The 26,222-nt window shown below is 48.9% G+C and overlaps 1 protein-coding gene across 3 annotated transcripts in view; it reads left to right on the top strand.

Moving 5' to 3' along the window:
- FAM78B (family with sequence similarity 78 member B) overlaps positions 1 to 26,222 on the top strand; it is an 88,311-nt gene that overhangs the window by 56,920 nt on the left and 5,169 nt on the right. For 2 of the 3 annotated variants that reach the window (XM_072814768.1, XM_072814770.1), the window contains exon 2: positions 18,245 to 19,175. In XM_072814768.1, coding sequence (XP_072670869.1) covers positions 18,245 to 18,767 — 523 coding nt within the window. In that variant the 3' untranslated portion in view covers positions 18,768 to 19,175. Of the gene's footprint in view, positions 1 to 18,244; positions 19,180 to 26,222 lie in introns of all 3 variants that reach the window. The other variant, XM_072814769.1, reaches the window with a different exon arrangement.

Genomic DNA, 26,222 nt, shown 5'->3' with positions numbered 1-26,222 from the left:
GGGGTCCCTTTACAGGGGTTCCTGCTGGGGATGGTTGAGAACCGCAGGCAGGTTTGGGAGCACAGGCTGCACCCAGGGCGACCTGCCCAGGATCCCCTACTGGGAGGAGGCGCGGGGCCATGCGCCCCCATCACGGGGACGTTTTTCTCACTGCTCTTTATTCTCCATGCCAGTGCTCGCCTCCCCTGGCACAGATAATTAGCACTGATGGCAGCTTATTACCTAATTATTTCTGGCTCATGTTTACTAAGCGTATTACAGGCAGTTTGGACAGATAGTCTCCCCGAGAGCCAGGGTTCTGGAAAATTCATCAGAAACATAGAATCTTGGTACGTAAGCCTCCCACCCTTTCTGTGTTTCAGAAAAATGGTAGCTCACCCACGTTAACCCCAGTTTCTGGGTTCTCCAGCTATCCTGCCTCAGTGAGAACTGAGGTAGGCAACGTGCAGAATGCAGATGGAGGTTCGGGACCAGTCTCATCTCATCCACTTACTCGCTGTGGGACCTTAAAAAAAAATCATTTAACTTCTCTGAGTTTTGGTTTCCTTGGCTGTAAAATGGAGAACATACCATATCAACTTCATTGGATTAGTGTGAGGATTAAGTGAGCTCATTGAGGAGTATTTGGTGAAGTGCTAAGCCAGTACTTGGCTACGATGATTTTCCCATCGGGTCAGTCGCCAAACATTTGTGGAGCATCTCTGTGGCAGCAGGAGGTGGGGGTCCACTGAGAATTATGCTCGAGAGCCCACGTCCTTCCATCAACCTGACCATACCGCTGTAGGCGGGTGGGCAAGGCCACCCCCTCCCCTCCCACTCCGTCTTCCCTCACACTTTTTTTTTTTTTGTAAAAGATTTAGAGACAGCGAGAGAGCACAAGCTGGTGGAGGGGCAGAGGGAGAGGGAGAGAGAGAATCTCAGGCAGACTTGAGGGCACAGCCCGATGCGGGGCTCGATCCCAGCACCCTGAGATCATCACCTGAGCCAAAATCAAGACTCTGATGCTTAGCCGACTGAGCCACCCATCTTCCTTCACTCTTGGCCCAATTTTATGTTCAAGTCATTCAGAGGCCACTTTCTGTGCCCTCTGTGCCCAGGCCACACCTTGAGGCCACCACTCATGCTGCTCCCTCCTCTGCCACTCATTCTTCATCCAGGATTCCACGCGGATGTGTTCAAATCCCGCATTACCCCAGTCTTGTTCGTTCACCTCCCAAACCTCAGGTCCATTTAAAACAGGACAGTGCTACTTCCAACCTCACTGGGTGGTTGTGAGGATGAACAAGTGAATGCGTGTGAAGTGCTGGGAAGGACGCCTGCACAGAGCAAGCCCTCAATCAGCGCTGGCTGTCATTGCAGTCGCCACCTGCTCCTCTCCCCAGCTGGCCTTCACTCTTCTCCTACCTCCCCTAGGATGACATATCTTTGTCCCCAAATATCCCACAGCATATTGAAGTGATCTGCCTCGAAGCCTGACCTCCTCAAGTAATGTCAACGTGGCCTGGGGGTCAGCATCCCTGCCTTAAGTCTGGGTGACCCCTGCACCGAGGACCGTGCCAGGCACATGGCAGTACTGCAGAAATCAGGGCACTGATTTAAAATGAGCCATATCTTTGAGGTGGTTTTTCTTTACTATTGATTTTGATTGGGGTGACATGTCCTTCGGTGGGGCTAGGTGTAGCCGTAGAAGGATGGACTTAACCTGTGAGGCAGAAGCTGTTGTCCTGTTGTCATCATTCACGTGGCCTCCTCCTTTGGCTCATGGCATGTACTTCCCCTGGGACTGACTTTTTCAGGCCAGTCTTCCTGTTGAATAAGGGGTCAGTTTCCGTGGCTGAGCATTGCTGTGCCTGTCCAGGGGCTGGGCTGACTCACGTATCGGTGAATGGGCAGATGGTTGTGTGACCCTGGCTTGGAAAGTGGAGCGAGCGTTATCTCCAGGGTTGTGAGCTCAGGAGCTCTGAGAAGTGGCGCATTCGGGTAGGATTTTCTGTTCCTCAGTTTTCGTGTTGACATCCTTCAACCCACATGAGTGCACAAGGTCAGAAAGTGGGCACTGGGAATGGCAGGGCCTGGGAGGGGCAGGAGGAGCCTTGTATAACTGACCTTGGTACGAACCTTTGTATTTAGAAAGAGCTACTTCTGCAAGTGGCTATTACCAGCTTCCTGTTTGGCCCTCCTTCCCTGCCTCTGCTGTTTGGCTTTACACTTGCCCCCAGGAGGACGGAGAGCCTCACTGCGGCTCAAGAGCGGTGTGAGCCGGGTCTCGCTGAGTCCACGCAGCACTGTTGACCACAGGGCTCCAGCCCATAAGGAAAAGCTGCTGTTCAATCAGCCCCGTGCCTCCCAGCGAGCTCCCTCCTGCAGAGTCCCAGGCATACTTGTGAAATTCCAAGTATCCCTCAGACACCTGGAGGGCAGGGGACGTGGGCAACATGAGCCCCTCCATGGAGCCCTGGCCTACTTCCTGGTCCATTTCCCAGCTCCCTGGGCACTCTGGATGCCTCCTCTGCCCGTCCATCTGGGCTCGGTGCTGTGGGAAAAGGTGACAGAGCCCTCCAGAAGTCAAGTGAGGTTGGATGGTCAAGAAGCACGTCCCAGAGGACTGTGGGGTGGAAATGGCTTGGCCACAGCTGGGTGTCACTCGATGAAGCCCCGAAATTGTAATGGGCATAAAACCTAGCATTCTGCATACTTCCTGTGTCACCCACACAGTGGCTCAGGCGTTACTGTCTGCATTTCACTGCTCAGGCAGCGCAGGCCGAGGGGAGCCAGGGCGTATCTCATGGGGTTTGTACCGCTGAGTTGACAGACCGGGATGCAGGCCCGGATCTTCTGACGTCAAGTCCAATGCTTGGTGTGCGCCACCAGCAGGGTCTGCAGAGAGGGAGATTCTCCTGGGAAGAGAATGAGGCCAAAGCGGAGCACGGCGTGTGGGTGTGACGCCGCGGCTCCTTCTGGTTCACACAGCTCTGTCGGCCTCCCAAAGATAGGAAGGGTCATGAAGCTCTGGATTCCAACTTAACATCTAAAGCGTGTGAGGTTCCAGAGGTTTCTGTTGTGAGTCACCTCCCCTGCTGACTCTCAGGCGGACGCCAGAATCTTCAGAGCAGAGGTGATCCATCCAGGGGCAAGAGCCAGTCCTCTGGGTGTTTGATGGGGGTGACCAGCAGCTCGAGCAGCACTGGCTCAAATCATCTGCAGCCTGGACCCCACGTTGCAGGGAGGCTGACTTCAGAGCCACCCTCCCCAGAGCGCAGGACACAACGACAGCAGACACACGCGCTCCCTAAATCTGCTGTGTTTCTGTGCATGAGTATCAAACGCTCTGAAAAGGAAATTAAGAAAACAGTCCATTTTACAATAGCATGAAAAAGACTAAAATACTGAGGAACAGGTGTCCTCTGGCATCCCCAGCACGCCAGAAAGTTCTCTGGCCCGAGCGCACTACTCACCTTCCTCTTTGCATCGAGGTCATTCGTGTACGGCTTACCCGGCCCGGAGCCAGGCCACAGCCAGCGCTGGGTCCCCTCCTTGCCCCCTTATTGCCTTGGACACAGAAGGGCTTCACAAATTATGTGTTAAAGGATTTAATCGATTAACAAGGAGAGCGGATGGAGGGGTGTCGAGAGCAGATAAATAACGTGACTTTTTAAAATTGAAAGAAGGGTCAAGTGGGAGACACCCAGTTTAGAGGGAAAGAGTGTGGGGGTCTCTCCTGGGTTTAAACCCCAGCCCTGCCACTTCCCAATGGGGACAATACAGACAAGTTACCTAACTTCTCAGCCTGGTTGCCCACTTCGAAAGTCAGGGCTACCGACGCCTCCTTGACGAGGAGGTTAAGAGGACCACGTGAGTTGTTGACTCAGAAAGTACCGAGCACGGCAGGCATACGTAGGAGCGTGAGAAATGGTCATCTCCTTGCATCTCTGGAGAGCTCAGTCCCTCAATTCGGGCCACAGAGGCGACTGGGGTGTGAATCCTGGCTCCATGGTCTCCTGGCCGCCTGATTCCCCGGCGTGACTCCATCTCTCTGTGGCTCAGTTTCCTCCTTTGCACAACAGGGTGGCTAATTGTGGCCATCCGGCAGCGTTGTAACAGGCCAAGCAAGAGCAGGTGTGTGAAGCGCGTACCTGGCTGCTGGCTGAGGGGCACCCCGCCCGGCCGCGCGCACCTGGGCAGGTGTCTGGGCATCTCTCTGCCCCTGCAGGTGGGTAACACCTCCGTGAGTTCCTTGGCGCTCACAAAATGTGCCCACGTCCACTGCCCGGCAGACGTGCCCCCTTCTGTGTGCTAAGCAGGGGCCTGCCTAATAAAGCATTTTCATGGCCCTGCCACCGGGACACACGCTGAGCTGTCGCAGCCTCGTGCCGTCTGCCCCCCACGTGGCTGGTCCCCACAGCTGTTGCCCTGCTCGGCGTGCAGTGAAATGTGGCACGTGAGGAACACTAACGCGGAAAGTTAATGAAAACAATAAACTGGTTTTAAGAGTCTGTGGCGCTAGGCACGCTGCTTCCGTCCTCAGCCTCGTCCCTTCCCCAGCGTCTGCCTCCCTCCCCTGAGTAGCTCCGGGGGCCTGGCCAGTGCCGCACTCTGCCCCCCCACCCCTGCTTGGGGGTTACCCCGGGAGAACTGGGACCTCCATGAAGCAGCAGCAGCAGCTGGGAGAAAGGGCGCAGGTTCCTCGTCGGCCTCGTGCCAGCGAGAGAGGACAGCTCCCAGCAGCACCTTGCAGAGTCTTGTCCCCCTGCCACCACGTACCCACCCCCCCGCCCCACTCCCAGGGACCTGCCTCAGCTGCGGCATCATCTGTACAGAGAACCAGTGCCTTGGGATGGTGGGTGGAGGGAAGCAGGTTAGGGCACTCAGCTCAGTACCAGCTGCCAACAACAGCCTTTGGTTCTGAGCTGCAAGTGGGCACAGGTGCTGGAGAGTCGGGGTCGGATGAGGTCGGCTGCCTGCTTGGCTTTGTGACTTTGCCCAATGATTTGAGCTGAGCCTCAGTCCCCTAGTTGAAGAAAAAAAAAGTTGAGGGGAGTAACCTGGGCCTGCTCTGAGGTTGCTGAATCAAGTATTTAGTAGAGAGCTTGGCACACAGGAAGCCCCTGGTAAGTAGCTGCCACTTTCGCGGGGAATAGCAGTACGAGTAATACTTTTGAGAGTCCCCTCCGTCTGCCTTGATTCCTACCTTGTCACCATCGCTGTTGTGCTCAGTCTGGCTCCTTTGGTCTTGTTCGGGTTCCAATATCTTTGACTTAATTTTCTAGTTTCCAGCCTCTATGCCCCACAAGAGCGCTGAGGCCAAGGAGGTTGCACCCCAGACCCTGCATTGACACCCCCCACTCCTAGTACCCATACCCTTGGGTCACTCCTGAGTCCCACCCTTGGCTTGGTGGCCCAGACCAGCATCTGTCAGCCTCCCCCTTGGTCAGTTGGCCTTTCTAGCTACCTCTCCAGGTCTAACCCCCAAAGTGGCCTGAGCCCTGTGGACTGGTCTGTTGGGCTAGCAGATGGGGTGGGCGGACTGGGAAGTGGCTCTTCCAGCTCTTCCCCAGGCTGGAGTCAGTGAGGCTCAGACAGCTCTGGAGTTGGTGGTGCCCCTGAACTCCTGCTCAGACACTTGTGCCTGAGAGCCCTGCTCTGGTTCATCCGTTCATTCATTCCTTTTTTTTTTTTTTTAAGATTTTATTTATTCATGAGAGACACACAGAGAGAGGCAGAGACACAGGCAGGAGGGAGAAGCAGGCTCCCTGCAGGAAGCCCAACGCAGGACCCAATCCAGGGACCCCGGGATCACACCCTGAACCAAAGGCAGATGCCCAACCTGAGCCACCCAGGTGTCCCCATTCATTCATTTAGTTGTAAATATCTAGTGACTTCCTATTCATCTTGGGGAAGATTTAGCAAGTGCATCATTACCAGTATCTCCTTGACCTTGAGGAACTGTCCTCCATGATTGTTCCCAAACCAGATGGGAAGGAATCACAACTACTGTCTAGGCCAACACATATGAAGAGTTCAGAGTTCTGGCCCCAGCCTCCATCAGCATTAGGTCCAGATGTCAGAGTGGATGGCGGAGAGGCTGTCTCCTCCTCGGAGCTGCCTGGGCCCCCCGCCAGCCAGCCTCAGTGTTCCTTGTCTCTGTCGGACACACGTGCCATCATTAGATTCAGCCTCCAGAAAACCAGTTGTGTCTTTATAAACAACAATAAAAGCTGCAGATGTTCTGTGCTAAAAGTGAGTGAGACTGCAGAGCATGCAGGGCCAAGCTGTTGGTTCCTGAGACTGCAGAAATGGGAGGACCCCAAGGTGCCCTCCCCCAGGGACCCACCAGAAGATTCTGAACTAGGACTCTTACTTGAATAACACAAAAATAAATAAGCAAGCCACACTTCCTCCCAGTCAGTGATGGAACAGGAGGAGCAATTGAAGAAGCAAATGAGAAGCAAGGGTTTGGGTGCTCACAGGGTCAGAGGCCTGTCATTGTCCCGGGAGGAGATTCTAGATCATAGGAGTTCCCGGCAAGCCTGGCCTGGGGCTGGGACCAGGCGGGGTGGAGGTAGGAACCATGTCTCCTTCTGCCCCAAATGCACAGGTTGGAGGAGGGCAACCAGCAGATCAGAACCACTTGTCAGGAGCCGCAGCGGCTCCCCCACTGCAGGTGGTGTCAGAGACCCAATCAGGAGGCTGGTGGAACCCTAGAGGGGAGAGTGAATGGGGACCCAAGCCCAGCTTAGATCCAGGGCAGCCACCTGGAGTCCCCAGTGTCTTTGGAGCCCTGGAAACTGTGTGGGGTCCTGTGTTCTGGGAGGAGCAGCTCGTCCCTCAGGAATACCCACTGCATTTCTCTCTTCTGAAATTAGACTTCTTCCCTTTGAGCCCCTGAAAATCCCACTAGCCATCAGCATGAGTGCCTCAATGTGACAGCACCATCCATGAGCTTCACCCCAAGGCACTGGAAGAGGCTGGAGGGGGTGGGGGTGCTACACACTCCAGCCATGGCAGTCAACTGAATCCCCTGCTTTCATCCCTAGAAGCCAGACAAATGATGGACAAGAGGAGAGGGAAAGTGGACATAGGTTTTCTTCCTCTCATTTTGGGATTTTGCTACTACAGATGGATTATTTGTTAAAATTAAGAAAGACATTGGATGGATACACCAAACTGTTAAGAGTAGTTACCTGTGATCACAAGATTATGGGTATTTCCTTTTATCTTTATTTTGTTCTCGTTTAAAAAAAATTAATTCTGGGGCACCTGGCTGGCTTAAATTTTTTTTAAATTTTTATTTATTTATGATAGTCACAGAGGGAGAGAGAGAGGCAGAGACATAGGCAGAGGGAGAAACAGGCTCCATGCACCGGGAGCCCGACGTGGGATTCGATCCCGGGTCTCCAGGATCGCGCCCTGGGCCAAAGGCAGGCACCAAACTGCTGCACCACCCAGGGATCCTTTTTTTTTTTTTTTTAATTTTTTTTTAAATTTTTATTTATTTATGATAGTCACACAGAGAGAGAGAGAGGCAGAGACATAGGCAGAGGGAGAAGCAGGTTCCATGCACCGGGAGCCCGATGACCTGGCTGGCTTAGTTGGAGAAGCATGCAACGGGTTGATCTTGATCTCGGGTTGTAAGTTCAAACCCTGCCTGGTATAGAGACCACCTTTAAAAATAATAATCGTTTGTGTTTATTCTGTAATAGGAAGTGATGAGTTATTTAACAGGGTTGCAAATCATGAGTGTGATGTATTTTGGACGTGAGCTGAGCAGGCTGAGGGGTGGGCTGCCATTGACCTGAGGAGGCAGGGCAGGGTGGGGGCTCACACTGACCTGTAGGCAACTCTGGACATTGTACCTGCAAACCAGCCAGATGGTCTTAGAGCCACAGCATGAACTCAAGGCTACATCCCTGGGGCAGCCTTCGAGAGTGGGAGGCAAAACCGTCATTCCAAGGGCAGGAGGAGGTGAGGAACCTCTGAGTGCAAGGAAGCTGTGAGCACTGGAGGCTGGGCACAGACCCCCGCCATGCCTAGCACAGTGCCTGTGCCTGCACAGAGGACACCCTGCTGGCTCGGGACACAGCCTGCACCTGCATACCTGCCCCACAGACATAGGTGAGGACATTCGCCATTTCAGGCTGCCCTGGCCTGCAGCCGTCTGTGAGGAAGGGCGCTTTGCTCCGAGAAGCTCAGAATTGTAGTCGGAGGAGACCCATCCTCACACAAGACCCAGAAGCCTGGCCACTGACCTGAGACTTCAGGCTTTGTCAAATATGGACGAGCCAGCAGAGGCCTCCGAGAACCCAGCTGGGCTAGGGGTCCACCAGAGAAACTGACCTCCAAATAGTGAAGGATAAATAGGTAATAAGAAGGTGTCCCCAATGCTAGTGAAAGCCAGTCTGAGCAGAACATGAGTGTGGCAGCAAGAGAAGCGTTTCACTTAAACATGGAGCCTCTCCCAACACGGAGGCCTCTTTAAAAACACTGGAAATTGCCTTTTCTGCTGTGGGAAAAAATACCTCCCTGCGTGCCAAGAAAAAAGGATGTGGTCAGAAAGGAAGGGGCGGAGGAGGAGGTGGGAGGCTTCTTGGAGTCTGACATAAACAGTGCAGAATGAGGAAAAACCTAATTTTAAAACTTACTCTGTAATCATGGTGCAAACCATCTGAGAATCGGGACCCATGCCAGGGCCAGGGCTGGGACTGGTGTCTGAACAGGCTGAGAGGCTGCCTAGAGGCCGTGGGCGTCTGGACTCACCAGGTGACACGGAGCATTGACTTTGAACTCCTCTTTCCCCACCTCCCACCACAGCCCTCTCCCCAGCCCTGAGCCCTGCCCCCACCTGCTCCTTGGAAGAGGCTTCTCTTCCTTCTCTCCTCTCCCTTAACCCACCTGCCGTGGACTGTTACTTCAGCTTCTCGTGTGGAGGGGCTTCAGGGAAGCAAAGGTGCTGGGCACTGCCTCTGCCAAGTCAGAAGTGACCCTGAGCCACAGACTCTCTGGGACGTGGCACATTGCTCTCCCCAGCCCTAGATGGAGAAAAGCCTGAATCCTCAGAAAGACATGACATTCTCTTTAATTTTCCACATTCTCGAGTGGTAAGGCCGTAGGTCTGAGCCATGAAGAGAGAATCAGGAGCACCTTCCCACCATCAAAGTGCAGTAAAGTTCACCCAGCAGCCAGTTTCCTGTAAGAGCAGGCTCAGCGAGGTGGAGAGACCACAGACTCCCAGAGCAGAGCGTGTGCTATGATCAGGGCTGCTGTCCAGCCTTGGAGCAGGAGCAGGGTCTCCGAGGTCCTCTGTCCTGCCTGCTGCATTAACCCTTTGGTCAGTGGACTTCAGAGATATATATCCAGGCCCCCAGGCAGGAACCTGGGTAGCTAGGGAGGAGGCACTTGGGGAGGGTGAAGGGTGTCTGTTTAGCAGTTATTTAAAAAGGCATTTCAATATTTTAACAACTGGTGTGGTGATAGCGAGCGTCTATCAGATAATATCACCCATGACTATTATTATCATTTTTTTCAGAGCCTTTGGGCCACTGATTTAGTACCAGGGAGTCATTGTGAGGAAAGCATGTGATTTTGAATCAGATCCTGGATTCGCAACTCAGCTCTGCCCATCGCTAGCTGGGTGACCTTGAGCAAGTTCGCTATTGTGTAGTGGAAAGTAGAATGATACCCACTTCATGAGATTGATGTAAGAAGTAGGTGCAAAGCTATTTCTGAGAGTACTTTGTAAATGTTAAGAATGAACAGATGTGAGTAAAAAAGCAAAGCATACAAACCAAAAGAAAATGCTGGTTTGGAGCTGTCCGGGGTTCTGAAGCTCTGGGTCGCCAGCTCTCCCCTCCTCCACTGTCCCCAAGCATTTGTTAGGTCCAAGGCAAGGATGCAAATATAGGCCCATATGCCTTATTTCTAAATATTAACTTTAATTCTAAGTAAACTAATGAAAGCGAAGGGCGTAAGTCAGACTAGCAGTGCTAAATCACATGAGGTCTGTCCTCCTACCTTGACAGATACACCTTTAGAACCGCCTAGAAAGCAAGGTTCAAATTTCAAATTCTTGGACTCCTCAAAGTTCTGTACTGGAGTGTAGCAGCAAAGGAATAGCCAACCCCCAGCTGGCCCCACTCCTCTTCCCGCCCTGGCTCGTTACCCTTTGGAGGGATATGGACCATCACACATATGCATGTGGATGCTTAACACACATGTCCGAACTCCATGCGCACCCCCAACAAACAGCGAGCTCTGGCTCGCACCGGTGGAGTGGACTGCTCTTAGGAAGACAGACCAGGGGAAAGGCCTGCATCAACCCTGGAGGCATGTTTGGGGCCATTTGGACTGGGAATACTGAGATCTCAGATACCTAGACTGGTCCAGAAGGAGGGGCACGGGCTCCAGGTGGGCATGTCTTCTTAGCCCCACAGGTCCCTTGCTCAACGTGGACTGGCATTACCAGAAGACACCAGAGTGGGTCCCTTAAAGCAAAGCTTAGGGCCAAGCAGGGGCTCCTCTCACCTGGGCTGAGGGGTGGTGTCATCTTGGATCCCAGGGCCTCCCTGGGAGCTTGAAACAGGCTTGAAACCACCCATCAATCAGGAGACATCCATGTCAGCAGTGCCTCTGAACACCTGCCTCTCCCTGCCCTCAGAAGTGCTGCTGTTGTGCCCCCCTCCCCCCAGTGACCACAAGGCTTCAGAGAGAGCAAAATAAGGCTCCTTCAGAGAGGCTGCTCTGCCCCTCATGGGCACTGGGAGAACTGGCTGGGTCTGGGTGGAATCTGGACCTCAACCCAGGGACCACTTACTTGAATGAAATGCTTCCCATGAGCTTGTTTGAATAAAATTTGCCTTTTTCTTCTAAAGATTGGGATGCAGAAAGCATGAAGGTTGCAAAAATCGATGTGTTCATTATTAGCTCCATTGGTGAGGCCATTAGCTGTGAGCTTTGGGTCAATGACTGATTGTCTAAAATGAAAACACCGTGTTTATCACTGTGAGGAGAGGGTTGTAGAAGGAGGGGAATGAGAGGAGGACCTAATGTGGACCTAGTGTGTTAGAGTTTACAAAGTATCTGCCCGCATACCGTCACTCCATTTGATCCTTGTAACACCTCTGAGAAGGAAGAGGCCTGGAGTTACTTTCCTTCCCATTTTACACATGAGGAGCCTGAGGCTGACCGGAGCAGCCTGTCTGAGCCCAGCCAGCTGTTACCTTGGGACTGACACCCGAGCCCCTGAGAGCAGTGTTCATGCATGCTCCACTCACCATGGCCAAGACTTCCAAGAGAAAAAAAAAATGAGATCAAGAATTTATTTAAGGTTAAGATTAAGGAGCTTTCCCACACGTTTGGTGAAGGAGAGAAAGTAGGCTTTGAGGTCAGAGAGACCTGACCCCAGATCCTGGTGCTGCCCTTCCTATCGATAGGCCCTGGTACGTTTTACTCTGAGCTTTTTTTCCTTGTGTGTGACCAGCGTAATCATCATCCCTGCCTCACATGGTTGCTGTCAGGTACTTGCCAATGGAAAGGTCAATGGTTGTTAGTTTCCTTCTTTCCCAACCCTGCCCCCATCTCTCTTCCTTACTGATACCTAAAGTCAGATCTCAATTCCTTGTGCCACACGCCATGCTCCATACTTTGCACTCACTACCTTACTTAATGCTCACATCAAGTAAATCCTATTACTGTGCCTGTTTTGTAGACAGGGGGACTGGTACAGAGAGGGCAAATGACTTGCCTAACTGACACAGCCAGTAGGTGGTAGCACTCGGTTTACAAGCCAAGGCAGCCTGGCTCCAGAAATCCCTTTCTCGGCTACTCTGCCCAACCAGTTCTCCACCTCACTCTCCTCTCACCTTTGTTGCCCAACTTCTTGAAGGAATTACCTGAACTTCCAGTTTTTTCTTGTGCCTGTCCATTCCCTCTGTAACCCCTTACAGGATGGTCTCTACCAGCAGATCTTCCCTGCTGTCTTGGTAACTAACAAATCTCTTCAGTTCATGTAGCTTTTGACAACAATGACTTCCTGAAATTCTCTTGACTTTGGAAGTGAGTTGTCCCCATTTGCTGGCTCTTCTGCTTCTTAGATTCCTCTTTGTCTCCTGTCCATCTGAATGGGCCTCCTAAGGTGTCTCTTTCATCCCCAGTGATCTCACCAGCACCATCAGGTCAGCTGATCCTCTCCATGCAGATAGTTGCCAAATTGACACCTTTAACTCTGACTTTCTCCTAGGCTCTAAGACCCAACTATGCAATTCCACAAAAGCAACGCCTCCCCGTTAAAACTCAGTCTTTTCCTGTCTTTCACTTAAGATCATTTCAGTACTTACCTATTCAACAGATAATTCAACATAATTTTATGTGCTGGGCACGGTTCCAGGCACTGGAGATATGTCAGTGAATAAAACAGGAAATTCCTGCCTTCTGTGGAGTTACATCTGGGGAGTAGGGTGATAGGAGAGAGACCATAAGCAAAGTAAGTAATACAGTGTATTAGACAGTGGAGAAAAATAGAGTCAGAGGATGGGGAGTGCTGGGGCAGAAAGTTGTGATTTTAAATATGATTGACAGGAAAGTTTGCACTGAGAACATGATACTTGAGCCAGGAATAATGCAGGCAGGCAAGGGAGAGCAAGCCCTGAAGAGCCTGAGAGAAGAATGCTTCAGATAAAATGAAAATAAAGTGCAAACTCCCATGAGGGGGGAGTTGGCCTGGCATGCTCAGTGGGCAGCACAGAAGCCAGAATGGGCAAAGTGAGAAAAGTTGATGGCCAAGAGGAAATGGAGAGCCAGTTCATGTAGAACGTGGGCTTTTCCTGAGTGGCTTAGGAGCTGTGGAATCATTTTGGGCAGAGGAATGACATAATTTCACATTTGTTTAACAAGATCACTGTGATTGCCATGTTGAAAATAGACCAGAGTAGTAGAGTGGAGGTTTTAGCAAGGAGACTAGTTAGGAGGCTAGGGCAGCAATCCAGGAGGGACAGCTGTAGCGTGGATCAGGGTAGTGGCAATGGAGGTGATGGATGGGCAGGAGTTGAACTGTGGATAGATTTTGATGGCATCAACAGGATTTGTCAAGAGGATGTGGAATGTGAGTATGGCCAAGAGTGATTTCAAAGTTGTTGGCAGGTAGACAGCAGGGTATGTGAATCTGGAGCTCAGGAGAGCAATCTGGACTGGAGATATAAATTTGGAGATCATCAGAATGTAGATGGTACTTACAGTCATGAGGCTAGGTTCACCAAGGGAACGTAAGTAGATAGAAAGAAGAGGACCAAAGACTGAGACCTGGTGCCCTCCAAAGGTAAAAGGTTAGGACCTGAAGCAGAATCAGCCAAGGATGGTGAGGATGAGATCATGAGACACAAGGGCAGCAGGAGTTATGTGTGTGCTACACATCCATGCCCATGCCACCATGGGCAAGGATGCAAAGACAAACATGACTCCATCTTCACACCCTCATGGAGGAGTCAGGATTTTACACTCTTAAATACCACTGTGGGCAGGTCCAGGGATGGCTGTGGAATGACGGAGGCAGTGAGACCACACCTTCTTACTTCTGAGAATTATTACACACACACACACACACACACACACACACCAGTCGACTGTGCGTGGCTCTTCTGCGTGACTGTTTTACTTTATCCTATGTGATAGGCAGTCAGTTACCAAGCCATAGAGTATCTACTTTTGCAGTATCTCTTATATATGGCCCCTCTCCTCTGTTCCTTCCAGCCTATATGGAAGCCTCACTACAGATCACCCAGAATGTTGCAAAGGCTCCTGAACATCCTGGATCCCTCCTGCTAGTCCTCTGATTTTCCTTCTTACATCACTCTTCTTCCTGGCACATGGTCTCCTGCTCAAAAGTCCCACCACCCCTGGGATGAAGCCCAGAGCCTAAGCCCATTACTTAAGGCTACTTCACAGACTGACGCTGCTCTGCCCACCCAGCCTTGTCTCTACTCTTCCCAGGTGGCCCCTGTTTCCTGGACACTCCATGTTCATGCTTACAGCTAACACGTTTGCCCATAGTAGAACCTCCAACCAGGGTGTGCTTTTCTTTGCTCCCTACAGCTCGTAGGCCATTTTCTCAGCAAAGCTCTCCCCCTATAGTCTGCGTGGATGTCCATGTCTCCAATGTCCCATATCACTCCAAGTCTGTGTTGTCCATTTTTGTATGTAGGTATATGATGGCATAAACAATCACTAAATATATTTATATTCACCAGTTCATTCATTTTTATCTGTGTGTAGCTTGTCTGTATCCCCCTCAAGGATAAATAACTTTCAGTGTTAAGCATGGTGCTATTCTAATAATAAAATACATGAATAGTAGATGTCAGGGTTTTTTTAAGGTGAAGGAATATATAAAGGGTAAAACTGTGATAAAGCACCTTGTTGTATACAAGCTCCAGGTAAATAGGCATGAAAGTGATTAAAAGAAAATATTCATTCCTTCAACAAAAATGTATCAAGATTTACTATATGCCAACAATGTGCTAGATGCTAATGATTAAAAAATAAGCCACAATCCCAAGCCTCAAGGAAATCATAATCTAACAGGGAAAACAGACACATAAGCAAATAATTATAATATAAACTGGTACCTGTAAAAAGCTGGATATATCCACGGGAGCATGGAAGAGAAGGCTTCCTGGAGGAGATGATGCAAGTAATGATTCTCAAAGGACAAGTAGAGCCAGTGTGACTTTAGCAGGGGAAAGAATGTTTCAGGTAGTGGGCATGGCATGAGCAAAAAAGGAAGAGGTGAATACAGCATGGTGTGTGGAGTGGGGAGACCAGACCATGGAGGGCCTTATTTTAAGAAAATTGAATCTTATCATGTGGGTGATGCCAGGGATGCCGATATAGAGGAGCTCTTGAAGGGTGTTAGGTGTAGAAAGGACAGAATCATGGTCAGAATGTTTGAACACTAGAGCAGCTAAAAGATAAATTTGAAAGGGCTCAAAGTTGGATACAGAGAAGGCAGTGATGGACCATTATCAGTAGACCAGGTGGGAGATGGCAAGGGCTTGAATTTAAATGAGGGCAGTAGGCAGCCCAGGTCGCTCCGCAGTTTAGTGCTGCCTTCAGCCCAGGGCCTGATCCTGGAGACTCGAGATCAAGTCCCACATTGAGCCCAATGTGCTCCCTGCATGGAGCCTGCTTCTCCCTCTGCCTGTGTCTCTGCCTCTCTGTCTCTCTCTCTCTGTCTCTTTCTCTCTCTCTCTCTCTCTCTCTCTCTCTGTCTCTCTCTCTCTCTCTCTGTGTCTCTCATGAATAAAGAAATAAAATCTTAAAAAAAAAAAGTAGTCCTCTTAAATGGTCACAGAGTGACTCCAGAGTACTATGACTCTTGGAACTTATCAGGGACTTCTTTGACAACCATTACCAAAGCCAGTTTATCAGCTACATAAACCAGTCATGCACTGTATAGGCATAACTCTTTGGGGGGAGACCAAAAAAACACCACTACCTTGAATGCACATTAGTACCATTTTTCATAAATCAAAAATGCATTTTTGAAAAAGAAACCTATTCACTAGACTTAAGTCATAATCAATTTTTGTTACTTCCAAAACCAAACCTTCTCTTAATGATGGAGTCCTTTGGTCCCTGGGGCTGTGGGAGAGAATATGCTTCAGACCCAAAGGATTCCCAATAGAGCAGTGTCAGAAGTCACAGCAGTGCAGATGGACGGAGTACGTAGGCTCCCAAGATCACCACGCCTATTAGCTACACTCAGCTAGGGGCCTTTGTTTTCGATGTGATGATTAAGACGCTTGTTTAATTTCTCTATTCCACAGAATCCTCCAAGAAAAGGGTATCTTCCTTCTCTCTCAAGACAGGCACAAGAGTGCCACTTACTGTATTATCTCTGTTTGCAGAAAATCTGGGACCAAGCTAAGCTTTGTAAATTTCTCACATGACTGACCTCTAGAACCCTAGGCTTAAGTCTGCTCACATAGCTCTAGGCAGGAAGGTGGGGACAAAAATATGAACTGTGAAAACTCTATAGACAAAGTATCTTCATCAACCAGCAAGATAGCCAGTCCTGAAAAGGACAGTGTTATAACGGAATCAAAAACAGAATCAACCAGAATGAGAAAATTCCCCAATGCAATATGCCACAGTTGGCAGTGTCTAAGAGAGGAGAACAGGTACAATTTTACACTGCTGAGAATACTTGCCCTCCTGCCCCCCAAAGGAACCCAAAGCAGGCCCGGTCACTGTAACTTAAAGGGAAAACAGAGTTGAGGCAACACAGAAAGTAAGTGCCTAGTGACTTACTAATTGTCTTCACACTTTGGCTGGGGGCAACAAGCTGACTCCAGTCTGGCCATTTCCTCAACCCAATAAGCTGATTGGGTCTCACCCGACCTCTGACCCATATGTCATTATCTCCTATTCAAACAACATTTACACCCTTTTGTACAGGAAGACACAGCTGTGGCATTACTGGGGGAGCTACTCATCAGTGTGGCTACAATGAGCATGTGCAGCAAAATGGGCTCTCTCTGACTTTCTGCTTGAGTTCATTTTCTTCTTCTTCATTTCTGCCAATCATGATACATTGCAGTTACTCCCAGCAGTTACCAAGGGCATGGAGACAGGAGAAAAGGTTCTTGCAGCTCTGGGATCACCTCCTCTCCAGGCAGCCCTGCCTTCCTTTCTCTTCAGATTGGGGCTGACTAGCACAGGGAGTGCTGTGGGGATGAGCCAGGGGCAGCAGTTAGTATCTCCATGTCCCGGTGTGATGATCAAGGATGCTGAGACATTTCAGCATCAACTTGACAATGCAGCTCTCTCTTAAGCTATTCTTATAAAGCCCTGTAGGACCTTCTATCACTTCCTAAGAGGACAAACTTTATATCAAACAAGGCTACCACGTCGTAGCTGATGAATGGAGCATCTCATTTTTTTAAATTATTAAATTCTTCTGCAGTGTCACTGAGAGTCATTCCCAGTCCCAGCAGTGGATATTTGGAGAATAAATAGGCAGGCTCAGCTGACTAAACTTCTGCTTCTATCTGGGTTCAGTCCAGCTCTCTGTGGCTGCTCTGGGAGCTGTAAGCACACTGGACAGCCTGAGTCCCCTTCACTCGGGTTTTCTCCAGAACCATGAAAGGGCATTTCAGGAGTGGTAAGGTGTAGTGGTCAAAAGCATAGACTTTGGAATCGGATAACTCCCAACTCCAGCTCTCACAATCTGTAGAACCCCTGATGTGGACCTTAACATCTTTATACCTCCATCCTCTCATGTGTAAAATGGAAATAGAAATTCATTCATCTTGTGGAATACTTTGTATATTAACTGAGATAACATAATTAAAGTACTTAGCACAGTGGTTAGAATAAAGCAAGTGCTCAATAAGTTATCAGCAATGATGATGGTGCTGGTGCTAGTGGTGGTGGTGATGGTGATAAATGATGAGCAGGAGTGGATAGACATGGGTTAATACATGCGCTAATGTCAGGGGCAGCCAGGAGTTGCAAAATATCCAGAATGGCAAGTTTGCTAATCTAAGCAATTGGACTTCCAGGCTGGACCTGAAGTCAGTGGGAGAACAGCACATTAAAGTGTGTATGCCAGCCTACGGCACAACATCCGCATTGAGGTGGTTTCCAAGGTGACCTAAGTTATCTCCTTGTATCATCAGTTTCAACGTCTATTTTCCAAGTGCTAGATGTGTCTAGGACTAGAATTTAAGCAACCTTCTTTGTTGAGTAGAAATTCTACTACTCTGATTTCCTGGGAAACTCTTGTAACCCTTGACTTTGCCTCCTTTTGCCCTCCTCTCCACCTGATATTTCCTTCCAAGTACTTAAAATTGTCACCATCTCTTCCCAACAAACAACCCTTACATGTACTCATAATTCGCAAGAAAGTGGTTCTTGCAGTGGAATGCCTCTAAAGAGCTGATTACAGTTAACACCATCCCAACTAGTTGATGCCTCTGTGGGGCTCACAAATGCCTCTTTGAGCTTCCTGTTTCTAGTTGGACGAGCTCCGATTTTATTTAACTTGTTTCAGTATTGCTTGTTAATCTTTGTATTGTTTAGATTTGCCCCTCTGTAATCTCGGAGCAGCACAGCATAGAACCTTCTGACCTGAATTCCCCTCTGAGCTTCCCATTTTGCCCAATTTGACTGTGTTAGTAAGTGGTGGGCACCTCTCCAGCTTTTGAGAAATTCATTTAGCCTCTTCTTTTCTTGTGCATCTCTTCTGCTTTGCCAGGTCAAGCTGGGAACTACCTGACTTGAGGGAAGGGAGAGTAAAAGCCATCAGTGACTCAGATGGGGTGAGCTACCCTTGGTACGGGAACACCACAGAAACTGTGACTCTGGTTGGTCCCACCAACAAGATCTCCAGGTTCTCCGTCAGCATGAATGACAACTTCTACCCAAGTGTGACGTGGGCAGTGCCAGTGAGTGACAGCAATGTGCCACTGCTCACAAGGATCAAGAGGGACCAAAGTTTCACTACCTGGCTGGTGGCCATGAATACCACCACGAAGGAGAAGATCATTCTACAGACCATCAAGTGGAGGATGAGGGTGGACATTGAGGTGGACCCTCTTCAGCTCTTGGGGCAACGGGCCCGGCTGGTGGGCAGGACTCAGCAGGAGCAGCCCCGGATCCTGAGCCGGATGGAACCCATCCCCCCCAATGCACTAGTGAAACCCAATGCCAACGATGCCCAGGTCCTCATGTGGAGGCCCAAGCGAGGACCACCTCTGGTTGTGATCCCTCCTAAGTAGAAGCAGACTGGCCTGACTGTGTGTGGAGCACATGACGCTATGACACGCAGTGAGGTTGCCAGGGGTGGCAGGAGCCAAACTGAGTTTCTGAGCCAAAGCAGACCTCTTGGTTTGCCAGCCTTTGCAGCCACTTATGAAGAGTAGGGCTGCTTCTTGGGTGGTAGAACCATAATCCTTAGGAAAAGTCCCTTCTTTTTAGGAATAAAGAAATCACTGATATGACAGACTTGCTGTGATTACCATGCAAGTAGCCATATTTTGGAGCTGACCAGGATGATTCTTTTATCTGAACTATTGACCATTTCTTTCCTGTGAGATGCAGGGGATGGAAACAAAATTAAACAGTGCCTGTGGCAAATGCTGCTTCCCAACCAATTATAAGTGGGAGTGAAAACATCTACACCAGGTGTTTGTAAGACAGACAGTCCCATTGTCTGACGGGAGGGTGCTCGGGGAAGGGGGTGGAATGAAAGGTAGTGAAGAGAATGGGGAGAGGAAGGAATATGTTGTTATTACAAATTAATACCTATGAACTTATTAGTAGACAATCAGACTTTCAACATACTCACTGGAATGAAAGGTACACTTGGAGAACTAGAGCCTCCTGGGAACTGTCCAAGGTTCTGATGTGAACAGACAGGTGGTGCCTCGATGGTTCCATCTACCCACCTCTTCCCAAAATCTGATTGTTCCGAGTATCCTTAATCACAGTATTTGGATAGACAGTTCCTGTATTCTGCAGAAGCTATGGTATTTGGGGCCTTCACCATGTTTTTAGTGAAACCTTATTTGTGATTTTGTTTACAGCTGCTTATCCTGTTCCCATTACCAGCCCTAAGTTTACAAAAAAAGATAATTGTTTATAAACCTTGGAATCCACGTAGGATTTCAAGAACATTTTAACAAATAAGATTACTATTTTCATTCTTTTGGGGTCTTTTTAGCTTCTGAATGATGTGAAGGTACAGAATGCACATATGTATATTCATGCACACATGCAAGCATACGTGCCAGGCTGCTGATAGCGTGACTAACACATTTGCCAGCAGTACCTACATATGTACTTGTGGCCCAGTACACATACTTCCTATATGTTTATTTTAGCTCGGGTTTCACAGAAGCTCAACTTTAACTGCATGAGCATTTGTGAGGAAGTGCTTCATAATGCTTAACTTCAGAGCTCTTTAATGAAAATCTGAGCTGCTCACATTGTGCAAGACTGTATGGCTGAGATCCAACCAGCAAGGATGAGAGACCATATTTCCTTTAGTCAGGCCAATATCATAAGTTTTAAAGAGTTTCCAGTCTTTATAGTAAGGATTTTTTCCAGCTCTTCTAGCTTACATCACCCCAAAAAGAGCCTTTCCTTTTATTCCCAATCATGCAAATTGTGATACACACACACACACACACACACACACACACACACACACACGTATGGTTTCTTCATTCAAAATCCCCCAAGCAAAATAATTATAAAACTGTCACAATGTCATTGTGGGTTTTATGGATGGATACTGGCATCCTAATTTCAGAGGCCAAAGAGTAGAAGTTCAGAGGAATTATCACAGCCCTATGGTTGGCTCCAGTGATGTCTCCAGAGTCTAAGAATGGAGAAGGAAAAGCAGAAGAACCTTTTTTTATTATTTTTATCAAAAATGCAATTAAGTCTAATTTCTCTCAGGTTCCTGTCCCAGGGGATGGTGCTTATTTGCAAGAGAGGGTTCACAGATCCACTTGAAATCATGTAGTGTTAACCTCACACCCCAACCACCAACTCTTCTCTTATAGATTAGTTATTGATGGCAAGCTGAGCTATTTATAGCAGCACATTAATGACACATCAGTGACTCACAGAAGACCTGGAGACATTCCATTTTAAAATAATTCAGCTGTTACATTTGGATTCCACTGTCCTTCCCATGCTTCCTCACTTTTTATGGGAGCTCCAAAGAGCTCCATTGCTGAAATAAAGCTGCCTATTTTCCACTCTGATGTCCAAAACAACAAACCCTCCCTCGGATTGATTTAGATGCCACCCTTATGGGATGCTGGGACACTGATCCTGGAATCTCACCCGTGGGGCCCTATCCTGAGAAAACCTGATATTTAAAAATCCAAAATTGTAACAAACAACTGATTAATGAGAAATGATCATTATAATTACATAATCTGACACAATATTTCTGTTTTTAAATTCCCCTTGCCCATCCATTAAAACAAGATATGACTTCCACAATCATATTTATATATAGCATAACTTTTTCAAGGGCGTATCTGTATAAAGCAAGGGATAGCATACACAGCTAGACTTGTCCCTGCTGAAAAGAAATGACCTGGCCAGTTTTCTGGAAAATTATGTAATAACAAAATGAGAAAAATAGCGAGGAAAGTGCTTATAAAAGTTAACAGCCCTTGGGCAAATGTACATTATGATTATTGTCGGTGATACTGTTGAGAGCTGTGCAGTTGGGTCTCTTGGTTCTGGAATGATCCTGGAAGAATGCTCCATTGCCCCGCAGCTGATTATTTTAAAGTTAAAGTGGTTTTACAATGAAACAATCCCTTTTATTTCTGTGATCCTTAGATCGTTACCTTTCAGCTTAGTCAGGATATTGCCAAATGAAAGGCTGTCCTCCAAGAGAGAATTCACCTTGAAATCTCTGTTGGGGTCACCCCACCCTCCCAACAGGCTTTTCTTCCCCTGAGAGTCCCTGGGTCTGATGCCAGATGCCATCAGTTTAGAGAGGTTCATTCGGTGCCTTGATCAGGTTTTAGTTGGTGGTCTTAGGACTGTACTTGAATTCTGAACACACACATATGCAATGGTCTCTGGTGGCACAAGAGCTTTTAATTCCCTGTGGAAAAGAGCATTTTGTCAGGTAATAAATCTTAAATGGCGTCACCTTTGAGATCTTTTCTTCTGCAATCTCAAGGAAATTGAGGTCCACTTAAATTAGCTCATCTATTCAGGGTCACAGACCTAATTAGCAACAGAGCCAAGAGAAGAACCTGGGTCTCCCAAATCTCCTAGCACAGCCTGGGCACACTTACCAGAGACCCACGGTCCTCTCCTGTCTCCATCCCTGAACCGTTTACCCTCCCAGCACTAGAGACGATTGAATTCATCCTTTAAAAAATAGGGTAAGATCTTTGTTACCATTATGTCAAAAAATGAATATTCCAGACTCCCTTTTTTCCATGACAGCTGCTTTGAGATTGAACTCTTAATCCAGGCCCTTTGCAGCATGGGTTTTATATTCCCAGGTCAGTGCCTTGGTCCACAGCCCATTGGAAGGCTGGAGGCTAGTCCTCTCTCCATCCTGTGGGCCTTTTTACAACCCCCTATCTCCTGGTGCTAAGAATAATATCTCATAGGTCAAAATCATGTTCTAAGCAGCAATTCTGAGCAGTAAAATAAAGGAACTGTGATTTATATTTATGAAAGCCTTCCACTTGCATCTTCTCATCCCCAGTCTTATGGCGAGTGTAACATTGTTGTTGATATTACTATCTCCATTTTACAGACAATGAATTGAGATCCAGAAGAGTTAAGTGACTTATCCATGGGTACACAAATAGGAGAAGTTAGGAACTAGGATTCAAACTGGGATATTTGGCTCCAGATCCCACGTGAGGACACCGTACTGCTCAGCCTCCCTGGGTGTTCCCTGCCTGGAGGGCACAAAAGAGAACAAAGCAAGGGAGAAAGCAAGTCACTTGCACCTACACGGTCCTGTTGTCCCTACCAACTATTAAGTGGATATATTAAAAATAAGAGGATGAACACTGTTTTCTTATGCAGAGAACTTGGTAATCCCCAGGGAAACTGGCCTCCCAAAAAATGCCTGTTAGGGGCTGCAGTGTGGGGGCACTGCTGTCACTTGGTCGCTTCTAGCACAGCATGGTAATTAGTAGAGTAGGAAATGTGCTCTCCTGGTCTCAGAACCCCTTAAACACCCTGTAAGCACAAAAGGAGGAGGAAACTATGCATCCCGCAGCTAAGGGTCCCAGCTGAGCAAGGCCCGGCCACCCGCCACTCCTCAACGCAGCAGGAGCAGCCCGTGGGGCGGAAGCAGTGCAAACAATGGTTTCTGAGCTCTGGTTGGCACACTGAGCCATTCTTGTTAGAACTGAGGGCACAATTAAACATTACCAGAGCCAGCTCCCAACTGAGTTGCAAAGAAAGATGTAAACACACACACTCGCACGGACCCACTACACTCACACACTCCTCAAGCTGAAAAGAAAATTAATCAAAAAACCCAATGAACGCCTGAACTCTATAATTAAGCCTAAATGATCCTCAGATAGAAAGGGAGCTGAGTGAGCAAGCTCAGTGCACACAGATATTTTTACCCCAGAGTCTTACTGCCATTAATTTCTTTTGAGATCTGGAGTACATCTGGTTCCAGTTTCCCTGGTAGGACATCTGCCTATGGAGGGCCTGCAGGAGCATTGCCAGCTCAGTGGCCGGAGGACAGCCAAGGTTGTTTGGTCATCCTCAAACACTTTTATGGGAGTGCGTCTGGGGCGATGAGCGCCATTGCCCTCGGTGAGCAGCCCTGCTCCCTCCCACGGTGGATCCAACCCTAACTTCAATCCTGCTAACAATCCCTTCCAGGTGCACCATGCTTAACAGCTTACAAAGGGTTTTTACTGCCCTTTACACAAAGTAAAAAAAAAAAAAAAAAAAACTCTGTTGAAGACAGGAAATCTTAGTTTTAGCCTTATCTTTCTATCCTTATTATTATTAACAACATTGATTCCCATTTGATTTGATTGACTCCCATGCTACACTTTGCACAGCACCAACACAAACATTCTGTCATTTTGTTCTCAATTACCCTGTAAGAGCTGCCTTATGTCCCCATTTTACAGATGAGGGATTTGAGGAGAAAGGTCAAGTGACCTGTCCAAGGTCACCTTGATGTTAGTGCGTGGAAGACTTGAGCTTCAGTCTTCTGGCTGCATATTTTTACTCCATTCTTATGGAATATTCTTTCCCTTGTTAAATGCAAGCATTTTTCTGTTTGTGTAGTTACTGCCGTTCCTTGGGCAGGGTTGACTAACTAGGAGATGGAGTCTTTGCAGGGGTGCAAAGATTGATCCTTTTTGATTGATCTCTGAACTCAGTTTGACAAGACGGAATCAGCTCACCTGAAGGGTCTGGGTTCAACTATTGCAGGCTCTATGGCTTCAGGGGATTTCCCTCCTATTTCTCATCGGAAGGGAGGCCCATTTGGGTGCTCTGATGTTGGAGGTCAGAGCCCAGGACCTCAGCGTGACTCGCGATCCAGCTGCTGAACTAGACCTTAAGCAAATCATTTAATTCACCTGGGCTTCTGTTGCCTTTTCCGTTAACTGAGCTACTAATACCCAGTCAACATCACAGTCAGGAAGACACAGTAGGATGATATCTGGAAACACTCCCAAAATTTCTAACCTGATGCCTGTTGTAAGGTATTGTCACATCGGCAGAATCACACAGCCCAGAGCTAGCTGCACGATCTCAAGTTTCATCTACTGGGAAGCCCAAAACCATTTTCAGGAAACCCACTCTTCCTGCCAAGTAAGCCTGACCTCACTGGAGGGTGATGGGCTTTGAGCTCCCCCTGCCCCCAAACACTTTGCTAGAGAGGCCTGGACCCTGGCAGTCAGAAAAAGAAAGGAGACCACTAGGTAGCCCTGCAGAAAAGAGCTCCGGGCAGGATTTGTAGCTACAACTCCAAGAAGCCTTTTGGCAAGGAAAGGATGCTGAACATCAGATCTGGGCCAGACTTGAAATCCCAGCACACTTTGCCTGGTTTAAGTCTCCTGGAGAAGCCAGCCAGGGGCAGTGGCATTTTTCCTGTTGTGAGCTCAGGCAAGAGACAAAGGCAGAAAATGAGAATAATAATTTTACACACACACGCACACCTCTTTTGTGAGTTGCACTGATACAGAGGCAGAAAGTAATTATGTATATAGTGTGTGTGTTGGAGCTGGGGGGGATCAACACACACTGGCCACTGGCCTGTCTACACGGTCTCCGATGCCCCAGATCTTGGCTAGGACTCCACAGTTTGGAGGTTGCATTACAGATTTGGCCCTGACAGTACACATAAAAAAAGGTTATACTTCTCCAAATGTTCCGCCCCCCCAGGCTGTCCCACCACGTGGCAGGCATGTTTGTAATGGCCCTTCTCTCTCTGCCCACCCTGCCTGCTGTGGCCGCACGTGGACCAGCCACACAGCTTGCCTCAGGTCTGCTTCCCAAGGCCCCTGGCCCCACATGCCACTGCGCCTCTCTCCCAGCTGGGCCCAGCAGTACAGGCCCCCTGAAGAGAGAGGTCATCTTGCACCACCGCTCCCCTGCCGCCCCGGGGAGTGGTCCAGAAGAGAAGCCACCCACTCTTCTCACCAGGATAAAAATTAAGCCAGGCCTCTGGGCAGCAGGCCACATGGCCACACACAGGAGCCTGTCCCGGCCACACACAGGAGCCTGTCCTGGCAGCCAGGCTCCCAGGAGTCCTTAGCTACCCAGAAGATGTGGCTCAACCCTTACAGCCACAGAGTGCTGCGTCAGAAGTGTCCAGGAGAATGGAGAATAGACATTAGCATTATAGGCAGGAGGCCGGACTACTTTGCCTCAGGCCAGGGCCGGGGTGAGGGTGAACCAGCCAAGGTGCCCAGGGTACCGAATCTCAGAAGGCCCTTGATGCGGGTTTGTACAAAGGCCGACTCCACACCTGCTGAGAGTGAACGCCCTGCGGTGTCTGCCCGGGACACCTGCTTCCCTCACCCTGCTCCCAGCCCTGCTCTGCGCCACCGTCTACGCAGCGCTGCTTTCTTCACAGCAAGGGTGGGTGGAGGTGGGTCCCAGGAAGTCCCTTGGGACGCCCATTCTTCCAGCATCTCCTGTGAGCCGAACTAAACAGAGGCCCTGCCCAGAGGGAGACGAGGCTCACAGGAAGCTCTGGGCACCACTCACGTTTCCCTTCGGTGCCACACATCACAAGGAGCCCCAGAAGTTTAGCAAGTGTTCCCCCAGTCAGCCTGTGAAGGGAAGTTGCCTTTCTGGCCTGAGGACTCGATGAGGACGGGTGAGGTGACAGGCAACATTGTGTCACGTTGTTTGATCTCTTCCGAGCAAAGGCACTTGGGAGGACTCACAGCCTCATCCCTACAGACGCGGGCACTGGAGACCGGAGAAACAGCTGCTTATCTCTCCATCTGCTCTTGTCCCGTCACCCCCACCCTTCAAGCCAATTAGAATATTCCACACAGACATGATCCAATGAAATGTTAATTGGAAAAATAACAGGAAAGATAATACATGCACTTCAGGCTGAGAACTATTTCATTAAACTGGGCTTTGAAAGCAAGACAGCCAATTAAATTATTTCCCACTTCACTCCCTCACGTACCAGAAACTATAGAAAGCTATTACTTCTAATTAATTAGGAAAGAAAG

Source organism: Canis lupus, chromosome 38 (genome assembly GCF_048164855.1).
Source record: "Canis lupus baileyi chromosome 38, mCanLup2.hap1, whole genome shotgun sequence".
In the NCBI taxonomy this organism is placed as follows: Eukaryota; Metazoa; Chordata; class Mammalia; order Carnivora; family Canidae; genus Canis; species Canis lupus.
Note: the sequence above shows the minus strand (reverse complement) of the source record. Positions and strands in the feature narration are given on the sequence as shown.